Source organism: Haliotis rubra, unplaced genomic scaffold, assembly GCF_003918875.1.
Source record: "Haliotis rubra isolate DU_JTF1 unplaced genomic scaffold, ASM391887v1 Scf858, whole genome shotgun sequence".
In the NCBI taxonomy this organism is placed as follows: Eukaryota; Metazoa; Mollusca; class Gastropoda; order Lepetellida; family Haliotidae; genus Haliotis; species Haliotis rubra.
Window position 1 is genome coordinate 304,428 of NW_025767588.1, and position 20,173 is coordinate 324,600.

Genomic DNA, 20,173 nt, shown 5'->3' on the forward strand with positions numbered 1-20,173 from the left:
CTATATGGCGGCAGTCTGTAAATAATCGAGTCTGGACCAGACAATCCAGGAGCAACAGCATGAGCATTGATCTGTACAATTGGGAACCAATGACATGTGTCAACCAAGCCAGCGAGCCTGACCACCCGATCCCGTTAGTCGCCTCTTACTACAAGCATGGGTTACTGAAGATTCATTCTAACACAGACCTTCACGGGTTGAACCTCATAAAGACCTTCTATGGCAATGAGTGGGCGCCAGTGGGCATTCCAGGTGAGAAGGTCCCCAGCAAACTGTGACTACCATGATCAGGCCCATGTTTTGGTTAATTACATGAGAGTGTATTGCCTTGTATCAATGTTCATTATGTCAAACAGGACTGACTGTCTGATCCAGACTTGATTGTTTTACAGATCACCTTCATATTGCTGAAATATTGTGTGTAATGTCAAGCGGCAAATAACCACAGCAAACAAGAGAGGGAAAATTAGATTGATATTTGACTTTATCATTGACATAATTAGGCATTGAACAAAATTAGAGCGACCCGTGAAGATCCGGGTTAGAATTGGTCTTCAGTAACCCATGCTTGTCATAAGAGGCAACTTAAGGGATCAGGTGGTCAGTCTCACTGACTTTGTTGACACATGTCATCATATCCCAATTGCCTAGATCGATGCTCATGCTGTTGATCACTAGATTGTCTGGTCCAGTCTTGATTATTTACAGACCGCTGCCATATTGCTGGAATATTGCTGAGTGTAGTGTTAAGCAACAAACAAATAAATTAGTGCAATGCAAGACTCTGTACTTGATGCCATATAACTGTGAAGTGCCATTATTTCCTGTATTGTAATAGGTGTCTGTAGATGATGGTCGGTATGTCAGCAATGTCTCACTGACTGTGTCTGTGGAGGACGTAAATGACCACGCCCCTGTTGTGGTGGGGGAGCAGAGGGTGGAGGTGGACCCTCTGTCCCTCCCAGGGGATGTGGCGGCTGTGATGAAGGCCAAGGACTTGGACCAGGCAGATCGGAACAAGAGAGTCTCGTATTACCTCATGGCTGGCGGCATGGACAGATTCAGGATCCACGAAACAACAGGTGATGACAAGTGTAATTTTCAGTTAACAAATGTCGTTTTTGTGAAAGTCATACCAAATATGTATTCAAGCCATCAACACATGTCATTGTATCCCTACTGCATAGATTGATGCTGATACTGTTCATCACTGGATTGTCTGGTCCAGACTCAGTTATTTACAGACCGCTGCCATATAGCTGGAATATTGTGGAATATATAAGTGCAAAACTAAACTCACTCGATCACACTCTCTGCCACATTCATCATTTTACTCTTATATATGATCACATTCACCAGACTGAATAATGATAACAATATTTAAATATGGGGCTGGTCAAAACAACAAACCAACATTGCCAGAAGCAGTTCAACATATATGAAGAAAGGTGAAAAGAAACTTCCAATAGAATCTAACTCCAATAGAGTTTTTGGAAGACCATGGTATGTTTCTGTTGTACACAGTTGTATACATCCTAGAATTAGTTCTGAAAACAAGTATAGTTAAAAACATAAATGTTTTGATATTTCTGAAAGAGAAAACTACTGTGTCTTGTGTTTTCGGTGAATCATGGTCATCCAATCTTTCAGGGTTGATAACTGTTGCCAGTTCTCTGACTGAGGGAACTCTTCAGGACCAGTATGACCTCGAGATCCGTGTTGTCGATCACGGCTACCCTCAACAGTCTACAGACTTCACCCTCACCTTGGACGTCCCGGTCAATTTCCCTCCCAGACTGAGAGACTCATACAGCTTCAGGCTGCAGGAGAATGTTCATGAAGGGACAGCTGTCGGGAAGGTGGTGGCCACAGACAGGAATGCTGACAAAGGGGAAGAAGAACGACTCAGTTACTTCATTGATAAAACAGGTCAGTGAATATGGTCAGAAGAAATTTGATGCAGAGTTATTTGCTTGCAGAGTTATCTCCCCTTGTTTTTGCTTTTGTGAGTGAGTTTAGTTTTATGCCGCACTCTGCAATATTCCAGCCATATGGCGGTGTTCTGTAAATAATCGAGTCTGGACCAGACAATCCAGTGATCAACAGCATGAGCCTCGATCTGTGCAATTGGAAACCGATGACATGTGTCAACCAAGTCAGCGAGCCTGACCACACGATCCCGTTAGTCGCCTCTTACGACAAGCATGGGTTACTGAAGGCACATTCTAACACAGACCTTCACGGTTCTTTTGCTTTTTTTGTAGTCAGGTTACCCATCCCCTGTTGTACATTATTCATGTGTATCATAAACGTCATCTTCAATGAAACAATGATGGTGAAATTTCAAGTATTTGTTCATAAGTGTGTTCATATGTTGGACGATGTTCCAATTATTGTTCAGTGTTTTGAGTCTGATGTTTGGTATGATCACAAGGTTCATGTATATATGAATCTTTTAAGCACCAGTATTTTTTGGAAACAGTTCGTATGAGGTTTATCTGTTGCTTTAGATGTAGCAAAGCAGGCACAAATGTACGAACATTTTGTTTTGATTTGATTGTTTTTTTAATGCTGCACTCTGTAGTATTCCAGCTATCTGTAAATAATCACGTCTGGACCAGACAATGCACTGATCAGCAGCATGATCCTCGATCTATGCAATTGAGATATGATGATGTCTGTCAGAGAAGTCAGCAAGTCTGACCAACCAATCCCTGATCCCATGAATCTCAACTGTTTTACCGAACTTCACGTGATCCAGAGGTGGTGGGGTAGCCTGGTGTTTAAAGCAGTCGATCGTCATGCCGAAAACATGCGTGATAATGCTGGGATATTGCTAAAAGCAGTGTAAAACAAAAACTCACTTGCTCACTCACGTGTTCCAACATTCTGTTGATTGCATACACAGTGATAATGGAGAGAGTTAGTTAGACAGTAATAGCAAAAACACTGGCTGTAGTTCATCATTTCATTCAGTTCATTCCAACATAAAGATCTTGATGAAAACATGTTCTTGAAAAATTATGAAACTGTCTTATTTCGCAGACTCATGCAAAGCGGAATTGTTTCTTAAAAATGTCCCCAGAATCCCCCAGCCTGCCCTTCACCATTGAGCGAGACACTGGTTATCTCCGGACGAACTCAGCCATTGACCGAGAGGAACAAAGCGAGCACATGTTCTCTGTGTTCGTCACTGACAGTCGCAGCCCTGTCTACACATCATCGTCAACGGTTACCGTGGCAATAGAGGATGAGAATGACAATGTTCCAGTGTTCAGTGCTCCAAAGTATGGGGCCAGCTTTCCTGAAGACAGGGATTTTACCAAGGACGGGGAGTTAATTCTGGTAGGAGCGCTTATTGTGTGCAAACAGCTTTTGATGACAGTGTGAAATGATTACAACTTGACATGTTTGTGGTGTAAATATTTAAAGGCACAATGTCACACAGTTTTGACAACATTTTGGCCTATATTATACATATTGAGGCATATGCACTCGCTTTTGCTTCCTATTTATGCAATAAAAACTTCTTATCCCTTATGACTTGCCTGAAATCGATAATTGAATTTAGAGGTGAACAGTTTCAAAACAGGGAGCACTTGCCATATATGGGATGTAAACAATTGCTTCATACATCGAAAACTGTCGCACGCGGGTGTTGTCAGTGTTTGCCAAACTGGTCTCAATCACAAGTTGCGTTATAGGATATTCGTAAGGAGCATTCCTAGGGACATAACTCTATGGGGTTCGCTTGATATTATGTTCGGCCAGAAGAAGGCACGAGAGTCGATTTAATGCAATGTTGCATAATTCTTTCAAACTTTTCAATTTAATATTGCAATCTAAATACATATTTTGGGGGGAAATAAATTATATGGTAGCTTCCCTGAGGGCTGATAGTTAGTGTTATTGAGAGAAATGGATTATGTATTTTTAGAGAAATGTGCTGTGACATTGTGCCTTTTAAGTATGTGTATACTAATATTACTATTTATGTCTCCCCCCCTGAAGGGTCGGGAGACATATTGTTTTTGGTTGAGTTTCTGTTGACGTAGGCGTTCCCATTGTTTCCAGAACATAACTCTAAAACTACAAAAAATTCACCAAATTTGGTATACTGCCTCTCCTTATCATGTAGAATTCACATGCCTTATGGGGGAGTTTGAGTTATTTTTTTTTTCAATTTTATTATGTTCTGTTTTCATGGCAACAATTTTGACTTTGTCTTTTTGAAGGGTAAAGTTCGTTTCCGGAGCATAATTCTGAAACTAATTGACCCATCTTCACCAAATTTGCTATACAGCCTCTCCATATCAAGTAGATGTGCCTTTTGGGGGTTTGAACTTTTCTTTCAATTTTCTTTTTTTCTGTTTCAATGGCATCAAATTTGGACTTTGTTTTTTTTAAGGGTATGGTTTGTGTTCAGAGCAAACTCTAAAACCACCTCACCCATCTTTCCACAACTGTGGAGTTGTTGATTTGTTGATAAACAATTAAGTTCAACTGAATATAAAAATATTAAATGAAGACTTTACACACATAATAACATACATGTACTATCAATAATATGTATTTTCATACTTAGAGATTTTGAAATTGAAGGAATCAAATGAATTGTTTGAGGTCTCAATCAATGTTGAATTGGGGGAAGGGGGAGACATCTGTTTTTACGACTAAAAACACTTTCTAGTTCTCATTTATGGACAACTATGTTTCATTCAGAATGAAAACTTTCATGTTTCTATGAATTACGTTAACAATATGGAATTATGACAATTTGTTGATATTTTATTAAAATAACATGACGTTCTGGTATTGTTTACATTTAAGTATACACTATTTGTGGACAATAACTTTTATGTTTCCATATATATGTGTTAAACAAATTGGGATTATGATACTTTGTTGCTTTCTATTTAAATTCTCTATAAGTTTCTTGCACTGTAGCAACAAACCACTCCCTTTTGGTTTGCTTTCGAATAGCCAACTTTAAACCTAAAATGGAGCATTGCCATGCACTAGTGCACATTCTGAAACCGTCAGTGTTGACAAAATTTAGAAGCAGGAGGGACAGTATTTTGACTGCAAAAGAAGACGCTTGAAAATTCCAAAGCACTGCGTTAATATACATCTAAATGTGCCCTTGACTGTATTTATTTTTCCATCACAAGGGATAACTATTGCAATGTAAGAACGATGTAGGATCTTTTTAATGCTCTACATGTTCATTTAATTATTGAGTTTTTAAAAGAAGTAGAATTAATTGACAAATTTTGAAATGCATTGTAATAAGAATATGAATTTTAATTTGTGAGAATATATTAATGACTTTGACTGTTAGTGGCATTACCTTCAAAGGGGGTTGAAGTAGCGTAAAATTATTGTTCCCCTGAGAAGGTATGTAAGTCCCATTTTATTCAAAGGATTCTTCATATCACATGTTTTTAATCGTAGAATATGTGTTATTTTAATGTATGGTTTATTTTGACTACAATCGCCAATGACTGAAGGGATGGTGTAACTCCAACTAGGGTCCATGTAGGTAGCAAAGGTACTGTAAGTCCCCATGGTACCTAGTAGGGTGGTCTACCTTCAGCTGTTGGCAATCTATAGCCTGTTTTCATATTGTATTGTAACTAAAATACAAACCAATAATAGCAATTTGAAACTGTGATCGTTTGTTAAACAACTTTTATACTAAGTTAAAAAAATCTTAGATTTAAATGTTCAATTGGCAAGGTAAAATTATGAGGATTCGCAATCTTATTTTCCCTTTATTCGATATACTTTTTATCCCCCGGCATGTAATCATTTTGTTCCTGGAGCATAACTCAAAAACCGTTAAATATTTTTCAACAAACATTGTTAGATACATCAAACAGAACCAATGGTGGTGCCTTTTGGTATTTTCATTTTTTTGTCATTTTTATTTTTCTTGGTTTACATGGAAACGTTTTGGACTTAGTCTTAAAGGGAGGGGGTGGGCTTCATTTCCGGAGCATAACTCAAAAAACGTTCAATATATTCTGCAAAACTTTGTAGATTTATCAAACAGAACCTAAAGTGGTGCCTTTTGCTATTTACAGACTTTTGTGATTTATTATTTTCCTGGTTTCCATGGAAACGAATCGGACTTAGTCTCAAAAGGAAGGGGTGGCCTTTGTTTCCAGAGCACAACTCAAAAGCTTCTTAATATTTTTCAGCAAAACTTGGCAGATATGTGAGGCAGATTCCAAAGTTGTGCCTTTGGCTATTTGCAGATTTTTGGTATTTTTGTTTTTCCTGGTTTCCATGGAAACGATTCAGACTTAGTCTCAAAAGCGAGTATGGCGGAGAAGTCGCCTTCGTTTCCGGAGCACAACTCCAAAACCGATCAATATCTTTCTTCAGGACTTGGTAGATATATCAAACATAAGCTAAAGTGGTGCCTTTTGCTATTTACAGATTTTGGCATTTTTATTTTTCTTGGTTTCCATGGAAACGTTTTAGACTTAGTCTCAAAAGGGAGGGGTGGGCTTCGTTTCTGAAGCACAACTCGAAAATCATTCAATATCTTTCAACAGAACTTGGCAGATATATGAGACAGATCATGAAGTGGTGCCTTTTGCTATTGCAGATTTTTGGCATTTTTTATTTCTCGGTTTCCATGGAAATGGTTTGGACTTAGTCTCCAAAGGGAGGGGTGGGTTTTGTTTCCGGATCACAACTCGAAAACCGTTCAATATCTTTCCACAGGACATGACAGATATATCAAACAGATCTTGAAGTATTGCCTTTTGCTATTTGCAGATGTTTGGCATTTTTATTTCTCATGATTTCCATGAAAACAATTTGGACGTAGTCCAAAAACATCAAGTTGGACTTTAAGTAACTGTCAGTTGATTTGTTCTTTCAAATTTATGGGGGCAGGGGGGTATTTGTCATCTTCTGATGACTCTTGTTTATTTAAAGTGAAATTCATCAGTACCTTTTCACTGCAAACAGACTATAATATGCACGGTTGGAAACAAACATGAGTATGTAAATCTGAGACTTTTAAGATTCAGGAAAGGCTAGTGAAATTTCCTTATAGACTGCTACTTTTCTCGTACCATCAAGCAGATGGCATTGTAGCAGAAGTAGGACAACCAATTTTATCATTATCTAGACTTGGTAACTTCTACTGTGAGGAAGGTGGCAGACTGGTGGTGGATTTTTTAATGGACTTTCGAAAGTAAAAGAATATTTCTAACACTGATATGGTACACTGGTAATATGGTGCCAATACCAAAATTGTTTAATTGACAAACATTTATTGATAATCCATTTGTCATTCAAATAAGGAAAGGCCTCAGATTTTGCAGACAAGAATGACCACTGCTGTCTCACCTTGAACTTGATGTTGTAGTCTCCCATGTTGTAATTGCCTATGTTGTAGTTGCCCAAGCTGTCTGCGCATGACCCTGATGGCAGGTCTGACCAGCTGGAGTTCAGACTGGACGGAGATGGCAGTGACCTGTTTCAGATGAACTCTGTGACCGGGGCCATTGCAGTCAGAAAGGAGGCCATCTTTGACACGGAGCAGACGCAGTTCTACAACTTAACGGTGAGACCTAGAACCTGTATATTGCTTTGGCATTGGAAACTAAAATAAGTGATTCCAAATTTTGTGAGTAAACTCTCATTTCAGTATCCAGAGTCATTGGACTGTTTGTTTGTTCTTTTGGGTTTTTATGTTTCGTTCAATTGCTCATCCGTCCATCTGTTTGAACATTTGTTCGTTCGTTTGTTTGTTTTGTTCATTCGTTTGACACCCACTTGGCAATATTCCAGTTATATGATGGTTGCCTGTAAATAAAGGACTCTGGACCAGACAATCCAGTGACTAATAATGTTTTCAATGATCAGAGAGTTGGGTACAAGTACATGATCTTCACAAGCCTGACCAAACTATCCATTTGAGAAAACAACACCTCTTACAACCAGCACTCATTGCTGGTGATAAATTCGAATCCAGAATAAAAATGGGAAAAGCTTAAGCAGATTGCAATAAGTTGCTTTGGATTGTGATACAATTGTCTGTATTAGAATATTACCAAGATAAGGAAAAGTGGAACAGCCCTTCCAGATCCATTTTTTTTTCCATCACGTTTTTTCAAACAGATCTTTCTCTCAAGGTCTCTGGGGTGTTATCAAATAAAGGCAACTGAATTTTCCATACAAGTTGTATGGAGAAGCTTAATTGATTCTTGGAGTGATGAGAGAAATTCACATGCTGTTTTCCTATACCCCAGATTGTGGCGAGTGATGGGTGGTTCAGCTCGGCAGCAGCACTGGACATCAACGTGAAGGACATCAACGACAACACCCCTGAGTTCAGCTACAACACTACAATCTACCTTGACCCATTTGCACCTCTGGGGAGTCATGCTGGAGATGCTTCTGCTGTCGACGGCGACGTCACTGATCGCAACAGTGACGTCCACTATCACCTGCTGGGAGGTGGGCTGGACAAGTTCACTATACATGAAGAAACAGGTAGGTTGATGGCATAGTGAGTCAAATGTGGCGCCCGTGGTGATTCCAGTCTAGAATTTGCTTCCAATGTCTTTCCAGTGCTGGTCATATATGTGACTTAATTAATCCGGAGGTCAGGCTTGGTGATTTTGTTGGTTATGTTAACAGTGATTTAATACCAATCACTTGATTGTCTGGTCCATGCTCATTTATTATAATGCTGCTGTGATATTATTGGAATGTTGCTATAAAAGTATATTATTGGAAGTGTTGTATAAAAACACTCACTCGCTCACTCACTCACTCACTCACTCACTCATTCATTCATCAACAGGTCAGCTGACACTAGCTTCATCTCTAATGGACGACCCGAAGCGCAGCGAATACAATGTGAAGGTGCTGGCATTTGACATGGGGACCCCCCAACAGAGGACTGAGGGCGTGTTCAAGATTAGAGTTCCTGTCAACTATCAGCCTCACTTTGAATCTGTGTACAGATTCAGCGTTAAGGAGAATGTCACAGTGGGGTCAGAGTTTGGCCAGGTCAAGGCAACTGACAAAAACATAGAACAGGGCGAGGATGACAGACTAAGTTATTTCATCGATGAGAAGAGTACTCAAGGTATGTAATCTATCCGTGCTGATAAGATCATGATTGTATCAATGATTGTAAATTGATTGTGCATGATATATGACAGCAGTATATTTTGCTGCAGAAAATGTTTTCCCCATTAATATATTAGAACTCTTTGAATGAGTTCCTTTTTTTCTTAGAAAACGTCAGACTGTCTACCAGTAACAATTCATACCTGACAAATGACCCTTAAACAGGGACTTTCAGACAATAAAACCATTGAAATTACAACAACAAAAAATCTTTGAAAAAATATATTATATGCTGTCACCTAACCATGTGTCTTTTCTAATTGTTATGTCTAGTTGTTTAAATATTTAATATTTTGATACTATTTTAGCTCACTTGACTGACAATGCTTGTGTGGCATCCATTGTCATCTATAAACATCTGACTACTTCAGTAGAAACTGCTGGACATATTTCACATGCTTGTTCCTACTAAATGATGACACCTAATTTTGTTCAAGAGGTTCGAATCTTGTTTTCAAAATGGACACAAGGCAGTAATATTCATCAACCATTGCTAACCTTTACTCTACAGTCCTTTTTTAAAAATGTATTCTGGAATGATATTTTAAAATGTTGGCTGCTTGTCCAGGTGAGCTACAGTCCATGTTATTCCTATGTAATGCCACAGTGTGTAATGTATTGAACATATGTCCAGGTGAGCTACAGTCCATGTTATTCCTGTGTTATGTCACAGAGTGTAATGTACTGAACGTATGTCCAGGTGAGCTACAGTCCCTGCTATTATTCCTGTGTAATGTCACAGTGTGTAATGTACTGAACATTTGTCCAGGTGAGCTACAGTCCCTATTATTCCTGTGTAATGTCACAGTGTGTAATGTACTGAACGTATGTCCAGGTGAGCTACAGCCCATGTTTTACCTGTGTAATGTCACAGTGTGTAATGTACTGAACATATGTGCAGGTGAGCTTCAGTCCCTGTTATTCCTGTGTAATGCCACAGTGTGTAATGTTCTGAACATATGTGGAGGTGAGCTTCAGTCCCTGTTATTCCTGTGTAATGTCACAGTGTGTAATGTACTGAATATATGTCCAGGTGAGCTACAGTCTGTGTTATTCCTGTGTGATGCCACAGAGTAATGTACCGAACTTATGTCCAGGTGTCGACTTCCCATTCTACATGAACCGACACTCTGGTCAGTTGGTCATCTCCTGTGTGCTGGACCGAGAGAAGAAGGACATGTATGATTTCACGGTGTACGCCACAGACTCCAAGCAGCCTGTGTACACAGCATCAACTCTGGTGTATGTCACCATTGATGACGTCAACGACAATGCTCCACAATTCGGCGCTGCATCCTACACTGGTCACATCCAGGAGGATGACTCCAACCCAGGAGCTCCACAAGCTGTCTCTGTGGTAGGGCACACTCACGCTATTACATCGCACAAGCTGTCCGTGGGAGGGCACAATCTCCCTGTAGTGGGGCACATTCATGCTGGTACATTGCACAATCTGTCTCTGTGTTAGGGCAGTATTATGATAAGGGTCTTTGCGTGCTGGTCTGCTTGGGGAAATTAACTCAGCAAAGAGTCCGAAGTCACAAGAAGCTAATCACAATTTTATTTACAAGAATGGAATAACATGGGGTGGCCACAGTGAGTCGGTACAACCCTCTGGGCTGAGGGCTAGAGCTAACCTGTGTTGGGAGAGTCTAAACCCTACTGACAAACATTTGATTTCCAAACTATTTATCTACAATTATAACAACAAAGAGATTAAGATTCTTTGACTGATACAAAAATGGGTGTGCCCTACAACAACCAATGAAATACAGAATGGGGTGTGTCCTACATAATCACTGAAATGATCAGACAGGGAGGAGTACTTAATCCTGCTAATCCTATTTCAACTGACACTAATCTTGTTGGCACATTTACTGTATGCTTGGATGATTATGGTATTACAATAGGATGCTTGGATTACAATAGATGCGCTTACTCTGGGCCATGTCTTAATGACCCTAAATTGGTGTTTGCTTAATGTTATTATAATATAGGTAATGATATGTTTACTTTATCAAAACAGTTTATTAAACCGTCTAGACATAACTTTTTGTCTTACTGAAAGGTTTGTCTAACAGTTGAGTCCTTGATACCTTAGGCTAGGATTTATCTTGAACATCTGTGAAATTGTGCAGTAGTAACTTAACTTTTCAATAGTATGTCTGTGAGATGAGTTTTACTACTTTTGACTGGAGTCTTTCTCTAAGCTATTACATGACTAATATTCTATATTTATATTTGCCTAATATCTGAATCCTAATATATCGCTTGTAGTGGTTATAATTAATAATGAATTTTCGTATGAATTATTATTCCATGATAGCACACTTACACTGTTGAAGGGCACAAGCTGTCTGTGGTAGGGCACACTCACACTGTTGAAGGGCTGTGGTACACTCACACTGCTGTCAATCTCTGTGGTGGGACACACTCACACTGTTGAAGGGCACATCTCTCTCTGTGGTGGGATGCACTCACACTGTTGAAAAGCACAATCTCTTGGTGGTGGGACACACTCACACTGTTGAAGGGACAATCTCTGTGGTGGGACACACTCACACTGTTGAAGGACAATCTCTCTGGTGGTGGGACACATGCTGTTGAAGGACAATCTCTCTGTGGTGGGACACACTCACACTGTTGAAGGGACAATCTCTCTGTGGTAGGGCACACTCACACTGTTGAAGGGCACAAGCTGTCTCTGTGGTAGGGCACACTCACACTGTTGAAGGGACAATCTCTCTGTGGTAGGGCACACTCACACTGTTGAAGGGCACAATCTCTCGGTGGTGGGACACACTCACACTGCTGAAGGGCACAATCTCTCTGTGGTGGGATGCACTCACACTGTTGAAAAGCACAATCTCTTGGTGGTGGGACACACTCACACTGTTGAAGGGACAATCTCTGTGGTGGGACACACTCACACTGTTGAAGGGACAATCTCTCGGTGGTGGGACACACTCACACTGTTGAAGGGACAATCTCGGTGGTGGGACACACCCACGCTGTTGAAGGGACAATCTCGGTGGTGGGACACACTCACACTGTTGAAGGGACAATCTATCTGTGGTAGGGCACACTCACACTGTTGAAGGGCACAATCTCTCTGTGGTGGGACACACTCACACTGTTGAAGGGACAATCTCTGGTGGTGGGACACACACCACACTGTTCAAGAGACAATGTCTCTCTCAGTGGTGGGACACACTCACACTGTTGAAGGGACAATCTCTGTGGTGGGACACACTCACACTGTTGAAGGGACAATCTCTCTGTGGTGGGACACACTCACACTGTTGAAGGGGGCACAATCTTCTGTGTTGGGACACACTCACACTGTTGAAGGGACAATCTCTCTCTGGTGGGACACACTCACACTGTTGAAGGGACAATCTCTCTGTGGTGGGACACACTCACACTGTTGAAGGGACAATCTCTCTGGTTGGACACACTCACACTGTTGAAGGGCACAATCTCGGTGGTGGGACACACACTGTTGAAGGGACAATCTCTCTGTGGTGGGACACACTCACACTGTTGAAGGGACAATCTCTCTGGTGGGACACACTCACACTGTTGAAGGGCACAATCTCTCGGTGGTGGGACACACTCACACTGTTGAAGGGACAATCTCTCTGTGGTAGGACACACTCACACTGTTGAAGGGACAATCTCTCGGTGGTGGGACACACTCACACTGTTGAAGGGACAATCTATCTGTGGTGGGACACACTCACACTGTTGAAGGGACAATCTCTCTGGTTGGACACACTCACACTGTTGAAGGGCACAATCTCTGTGGTGGGACACACACTGTTGAAGGGACAATCTCTCTGTGGTGGGACACACTCACACTGTTGAAGGGACAATCTATCTGTGGTGGGACACACTCACACTGTTGAAGGGCACAATCTCTCTGTGGTAGGACACACTCACACTGTTGAAGGGCACAATCTCTCTGTGGTGGGACACACTCACACTGTTGAAGGACAATCTCTGTTGTGGTAGGGACACACACTCACACTGTTGAAGAGACAATGTCTCTGTGGTGGGACACACTCACACTGTTGAAGGGATCTCTCTCTGGTGGGACACACTCACACTGTTGTGGTGGGACACACTCACACTGTTGAAGGGACAATCTCTCTGTGGTGGGACACACTCACACTGTTGAAGGGACAATCTATCTGTGGTGGGACACACTCACACTGTTGAAGGGACAATCTCTCTGTGGTGGGACACACTCACACTGTTGAAGGGACAATCTCTCTGTGGTGGGACACACTCACACTGTTGAAGGGACAATCTCTCTGTGGTGGGACACACTCACACTGTTGAAGGGACAATCTCTCTGTGGTGGGACACACTCACACTGTTGAAGGGACAATCTCTCTGGTGGGACACACTCACACTGTTGAAGGGCACAATCTCTCTGTGGTGGGACACACTCACACTGTTGAAGGGACAATCTCTCTGTGGTGGGACACACTCACACTGTTGAAGGGACAATCTCCTCTGTGGTGGGACACACTCACACTGTTGAAGGGACAATCTCTCTGGTGGTGGGACACACTCACACTGTTGAAGGGACAATCTCTCTGGTGGTGGACACACTCACACTGTTGAAGGGACAATCTCTCTGTGGTGGGACACACTCACACTGTTGAAGGGACAATCTCTCTGTGGTGGGACACACTCACACTGTTGAAGGGACAATCTCTCTGCGGTGGTTGAAGGACACACTCACACTGTTGAAGGGCACAATCTCTGTGGTGGGACACACTCACACTGTTGAAGGGACAATCTCTCTGTGTGGTGGGACACACTCACACTGTTGAAGGGACAATCTCTCTGTGGTAGGGACACACTCACACTGTTGAAGGGACAATCTCTGTGGTGGGACACACTCACACTGTTGAAGGGCACAATCTCTGTGGTGGGACACACTCACACTGCTGAAGGGCACAATCTCTCTGGTGGGATGCACACTCACACTGTTGAAGGCACAATCTCTCTGGTGGGACACACTCACACTGTTGAAGGACAATCTCTGTGGTGGGACACACTCACACTGTTGAAGGGACAATCTCTCTGTGGTGGGACACACTCACACTGTTGAAGGACAAATCTCGGTGGTGGGGACACACTGTTCAACACTGTGGTGAAGGACACACTCACACTGTTGAAGGGACAATCTCTCTGTGGTAGGGCACACTCACACTGTTGAAGAGACAATCTCTTGGTGGTGGGACACACTCACACTGTTGAAGGGCACAATCTCTCGGTGGTGGGATGCACTCACACTGTTGAAGGGCACAATCTCTCGGTGGTGGGACACACTCACACTGTTGAAGGGACAATCTCTGGTGTGGTGGGACACACTCACACTGTTGAAGGGACAATCTCTCTGTGGTGGGACACACTCACACTGTTGAAGGGACAATCTCTGTGGTGGGACACACTCACACTGTTGAAGGGACAATCTCTGTGGTGGGACACACTCACACTGTTGAAGGGACAATCTCTCTGTGGTGGGACACACTCACACTGTTGAAGGGCACAATCTCTCTGGTGGGACACACTCACACTGTTGTGGGACTGGTGGGACACTCACACTGTTGAAGGAGACAATCTCTTCTGTGGTGGGACACACTCACACTGTTGAAGGACAATCTCTCTGTGGTGGGACACACTCACACTGTTGAAGGGACAATCTCTCTGTGGTGGGACACACTCACACTGTTGAAGGACAATCTCTCTGTGGTGGGACACACTCACACTGTTGAAGGGACAATCTCTCACACTCACACTGTTGAAGGGACAATCTCTCTGTGGTGGGACACACTCACACTGTTGAAGGGACAATCTCTCTGGTGGGACACACTCACACTGTTGAAGGGCACAATCTCTGGTGGTGGGACACACTCACACTGTTGAAGGGACAATCTCTCTGTGGTGGGACACACTCACACTGTTGAAGGGACAATCTCTCTGGTGGGACACACTCACACTGTTGAAGGGACAATCTCTTGGTGGTGGGACACACTCACACTGTTGAAGGGACAATCTCTCTGGTGGTGGGACACACACCTCACACTGTTGAAGGGCACAATCTCTCTGTGGTGGACACACACACTGTTGAAGGACAATCTCTCTGTGGTGGGACACACTCACACTGTTGAAGGGACAATCTTCTGTGGTGGGACACACTCACACTGTTGAAGGGCACAATCTCTCGGTGGTGGGACACACTCACACTGTTGAAGGGCACAATCTCTTGGTGGTGGGACACACTCACACTGTTGAAGGGACAATCTCTCTGTGGTGGGACACACTCACACTGTTGAAGGGACAATCTCTCGGTGGTGGGACACACTCACACTGTTGAAGGGACAATCTCTCTGTGGTGGGACACACTCACACTGTTGAAGGGACAATCTCTCTGTGGTGGGACACACTCACACTGTTGAAGGACAATCTCTGTGGTGGGACACACTCACACTGTTGAAGGGACAATCTCTCTGTGGTGGGACACACTCACACTGTTGAAGGGGCACAATCTCTCGGTGGTGGGACACACTCACACTGTTGAAGGGACAATCTCTCTGGTGGTGGGACACACTCACACTGTTGAAGGGCACAATCTCTGGTGGTGGGACACACTCACACTGTTGAAGGGAGCACAATCTCTCTGGTGGGACACACTCACACTGTTGAAGGGCACAATCTCGGTGGTGGGACACACTCACACTGTTGAAGGACAATCTCTCTGGTGGGACACACTCACACTGTTGAAGGGCACAATCTCTTGGTGGTGGGACACACTCACACTGTTGAAAGGGCACAATCTCTGTGGTGGGACACACTCACACTGTTGAAGGGACAATCTCTCTCTGTGGTGGGACACACTCACACTGTTGAAGGGCACAATCTCTTCTGTGGTGGGACACACTCACACTGTTGAAGGGACAATCTCTCTGTGGTGGGACACACTCACACTGTTGAAGGACAATCTCTCTGTGGTGGGACACACTCACACTGTTGAAGGGACAATCTCGGTGGTGGGACACACTCACACTGTTGAAGGGACTGTGTGTAATCTCTGGTGGGACACACTCACACTGTTGAAGGGACAATCTCTCTGGTGGGACAATCTCACACTCAATGGTGGTGGGACACACTCACACTGTTGAAGGGCACAATCTCTCGGTGGTGGGACACACACACCACACTGTTGAAGGGACAATCTCTCTGTGGTGGGACACACTCACACTGTTGAAGGGACAATCTCTCTGTGGTAGGACACACTCACACTGTTGAAGGGACAATCTCTCTGGTGGGACACACACTGTTGAAGGGACAATCTCTCTCTGTGGTGGGACACACTCACACTGTTGAAGGGCACAATCTCTGGTGGTGGGACACACTCACACTGTTGAAGGGACAATCTCTCTGTGGTGGGACACACTCACACTGTTGAAGGGCACAATCTCTCTGTGGTGGGACACACTCACACTGTTGAAGGGCACAATCTCTGTGGTGGGACACACTCACACTGTTGAAGGGCACAATCTCTCTGTGGTGGGACACACTCACACTGTTGAAGGGCACAATCTCTCTGGTGGTGGGACACACTCACACTGTTGAAGGGACAATCTCTCTGTGGTGGGACACACTCACACTGTTGAAGGGACAATCTCTCTGGTGGGACACACTCACACTGTTGAAGGGCACAATCTCTCTGTGGTGGGACACACTCACACTGTTGAAGGGCACAATCTCTCTGTGGTGGGACACACTCACACTGTTGAAGGGCACAATCTCTGTGGTGGGACACACTCTCACACTGCTGAAGAGCACAATCTCTCTGTGGTGGGACACACTCACACTGTTGAAGTGCACAATCTCTCTGTGGTGGGACACACTCACACAGTTGAAGGGCACAATCTCTCTTTGGTGGGACACACTCACACTGTTGAAGGGCACAATCTCCCTGTGGTAGGGCACACTCACACTGTTGAAGTGCACAATGTACTTCAGATCTAGCCCCAGAAACATCCGTTATATAGTATGACCAGAAATTATTGAGAATTTTAGGAATATGTTTAATTGGATCTCTAGTATAAACAAGCTTGACCAGCTATCAAGTGCTTGGTTTCATTCAAGAGAGACAACTCTGTTAATCCTTTTTCATTAGTTTGTGAAGAGTTATCCCCCTTTGTTTACTTGCTAGCAGACAACATTTTCAGTGATCCTCAGTATGAAGGATTTAGAGAAGAGGAAGTTGATTTTAGAGTATTATAACAAGGACATCAGATCAGCTAAAGTGATTTCAAGTAGAACAGGCATGCCTTTGTCCACTGTTTATCGTGTTTTGAAAAATATTGCAAATGGATATGGTATTGAGCACCAGGGAGGCCCAGAATATTGACTGCCGGTGACAGGAGACGGCTTGGTATTCTCGTTTCAAAAAACAAACGAAGGAGTTTAGAAAACTTAAGGCTGGATTTGATTGATAGAGGAACTGTGGCTGTCTGTAAGGAGACAATTAGAACTGAGCTGCATGCAATGGGTTGGCAGAAAAGTCGGGACAATGTGATTTTCTCAGATGAAAGTTCTGTGTGGCTGTTTATTAATACACTGAAATTCTGGACCAAACAAACTGAAAAACCTTTGTATCAGCGCCCAAAGTACAGTCCGAAATTTAACGTGTGGGGTGGCATATCTGTGTTAGGGGCAACGCCCCTCTGTGTATTTGAAGGGAATATGAACAGTGAGCGGTACACAGATATTCTCGAGGGACATTTGCTTCCATCTGCTCACGTGTTCTATGGAAATGTTTTGATTTTCCAGCAGGACAACGACCCAAAACATCGTTCAAAGCATTCACAGGCCTGGTTTCAGACCCAACATATGACATTATTAGATTGGCCAAGCTGTAGCCCTGACCTAAATCCAATAGAAAATGTTTGGGGACTTATGAAGGAAAGTGTCAATAAGAAAAATCTGACAAATATTGCTGAATGAAAGAAGAGGTGGTCCGATATTGGGACAGCATGGACCATGACTTTCTAACTTCTTTGATCAGTAGTATGCCCCGCCGCATTGAAGCCTGCATTGCTGCCCATGGTGACTTGACAAAATACTAACTGTTCACCTGTCTTTGAATCTGGAGTTATGTTCTGTTAATATTCACATTAATACATGTACGTGAGTAATGAGTAAAAAAATGTTTTAAAATTTGCAATCTTTAAATTCTCAATAATTTCTGGTTGTACTGTATATAACCCATGTGGCTTGAAGCTTCTGTTCATTGCTATTAAAGTAGCATGTTAGTAGTAAGTGTTGTGTAAAGGGTGTAAATGTTTTATGTTCAGACTCCACTGGTGTCAGCCACTGACGCTGACAATAACCGTGAGGACTTGACATACAGTTTGGACGGACCAGGGAGTGACCTGTTTGACCTTGACCCTGTGACAGCCCAGCTGCGTCAGAAGACAGCAGGGAGCCTGGACAGTGAGATGCATCATCAGCACAACCTTACAGTATGTATATAATCTGTACTGAAATATAGACAGTATCATGCACAGATGTAATCGATCTATGCCATTGGGATACGATTACATGTGTCAACCCAAGTCAGCAAACCTGACCACCTGATCCTGTTAGCCGCCTCTAACGATAAGCATGGGTTGCCAAAGACCAGTTCTAACGCAGATATTCACGGGTTGGAAAAGTGGGGTGTTCTTCAACTTCTTTTGAAAAATATATTTCATTTCATAAATTGTTTTTAGATCTGACAATTTTGCATCTATGTGTTCTGTTAGTTAATACCAAGGGAATCTCAGTCGAAAAGTGCCTACCCATGGCTCTGATGATACCCATTGCAACTAAACAACACAGCATATTCTACCTCACTCATGACACATTTTATTCTCCAGCTTGTGGTCTCAGACGGTGATCACAAGACAACTGCGGACCTATACGTGATGGTCGCAGACATTAATGATAATGCCCCCAGATTCCTGCCCACCACAAAACTACGAGTAGCCCCGAGGAGCGAGTGGGGACAGTACTTGGGAGGGTGCAGGCTATAGACAGGGACACCTCCCCAGGGAATGGGGACATCGCCTACTACCTCCAGGGAGGGGGTCTGGACAAGTTCTCCATTCAGCCAGACACAGGTAGGGTTTGTTTTGTTTTACATCTTATTTCAGAGGCTGCTATATTCTGGCTGTATCAAAGCAATTTGTAAAAAATTAATTTTGGGAAAGGAAAAACAGTGGATGATGTATGACCAACGTACCATGCCAATGAGCCATGATGAAACGTCGTCAAACAAGGGACTTTCACAAGTGTAGTAAGCTGTTAATTATCAACCCTAAAGTCCAGTCACATGATATGCAAATTAGCCTGTGGCAGTGATGTTATGTTAACTCATCACTGTTCCAGAGTGTGTCAATTACAGTCAAGAAGAAAGTCCATTACAGTCTTGACCTCATGTCATCACCAATTATGGAAAAAGAAATGTATCGTATGTATCATGATTGAGGGTTGTAAATTGATACTGATCTGTATCATGGGCCTCCTATGTACTGTATCACTGTATACCACATACTTACCAGTCTGTGACATAAGCCTTATATCAACATGTCCACCATTGTCCACAGGGGAGATAACTCTCATTGGAGGGCTGCTGGACGACCCCTACAGAGAAGAGTATAGGCTTCAAATACGAGCTGTGGACTTTGGCCAGCCACAGATGTCTGACTCCATGGTTCTCACTGTGACTGTCCCTCTCAACAAACCCCCCATGGTGTCGGCCGAGACGGTGTTTAGGGTGGACGAGGACCAACCGGTCGGGACAGAGATTGGTCATGTAGCGGTGTCCGACCCTGATGGCACGCACAACCTGGTGTATGAGATAACGGACTCAGACGGTGAGTACATGTTGGGGGATAGTCTCAGCGGTTAGTATATTGGTTTGTTATACCTGATAGCCTGG

The 20,173-nt window shown here is 43.2% G+C and overlaps 1 protein-coding gene across 1 annotated transcript in view; it reads left to right on the forward strand.

Annotated features, from left to right (window-relative positions):
• Positions 1 to 19,935, forward strand: part of LOC124262829 (protocadherin Fat 4-like) — a 36,805-nt gene extending 16,870 nt beyond the window's left edge. The window contains exons 13-22 of the mRNA XM_046697396.1: positions 839 to 1,082; positions 1,651 to 1,929; positions 3,086 to 3,345; positions 7,418 to 7,585; positions 8,274 to 8,517; positions 8,831 to 9,118; positions 10,260 to 10,519; positions 18,546 to 18,713; positions 19,110 to 19,352; positions 19,839 to 19,935. Of these exons, the coding sequence (XP_046553352.1) occupies positions 839 to 1,082; positions 1,651 to 1,929; positions 3,086 to 3,345; positions 7,418 to 7,585; positions 8,274 to 8,517; positions 8,831 to 9,118; positions 10,260 to 10,519; positions 18,546 to 18,713; positions 19,110 to 19,265 (2,067 nt within the window). The 3' untranslated portion in view covers positions 19,266 to 19,352; positions 19,839 to 19,935. The remainder of the gene's footprint in view (positions 1 to 838; positions 1,083 to 1,650; positions 1,930 to 3,085; positions 3,346 to 7,417; positions 7,586 to 8,273; positions 8,518 to 8,830; positions 9,119 to 10,259; positions 10,520 to 18,545; positions 18,714 to 19,109; positions 19,353 to 19,838) is intronic.
• Positions 19,936 to 20,173: the final 238 nt, after the last annotated feature.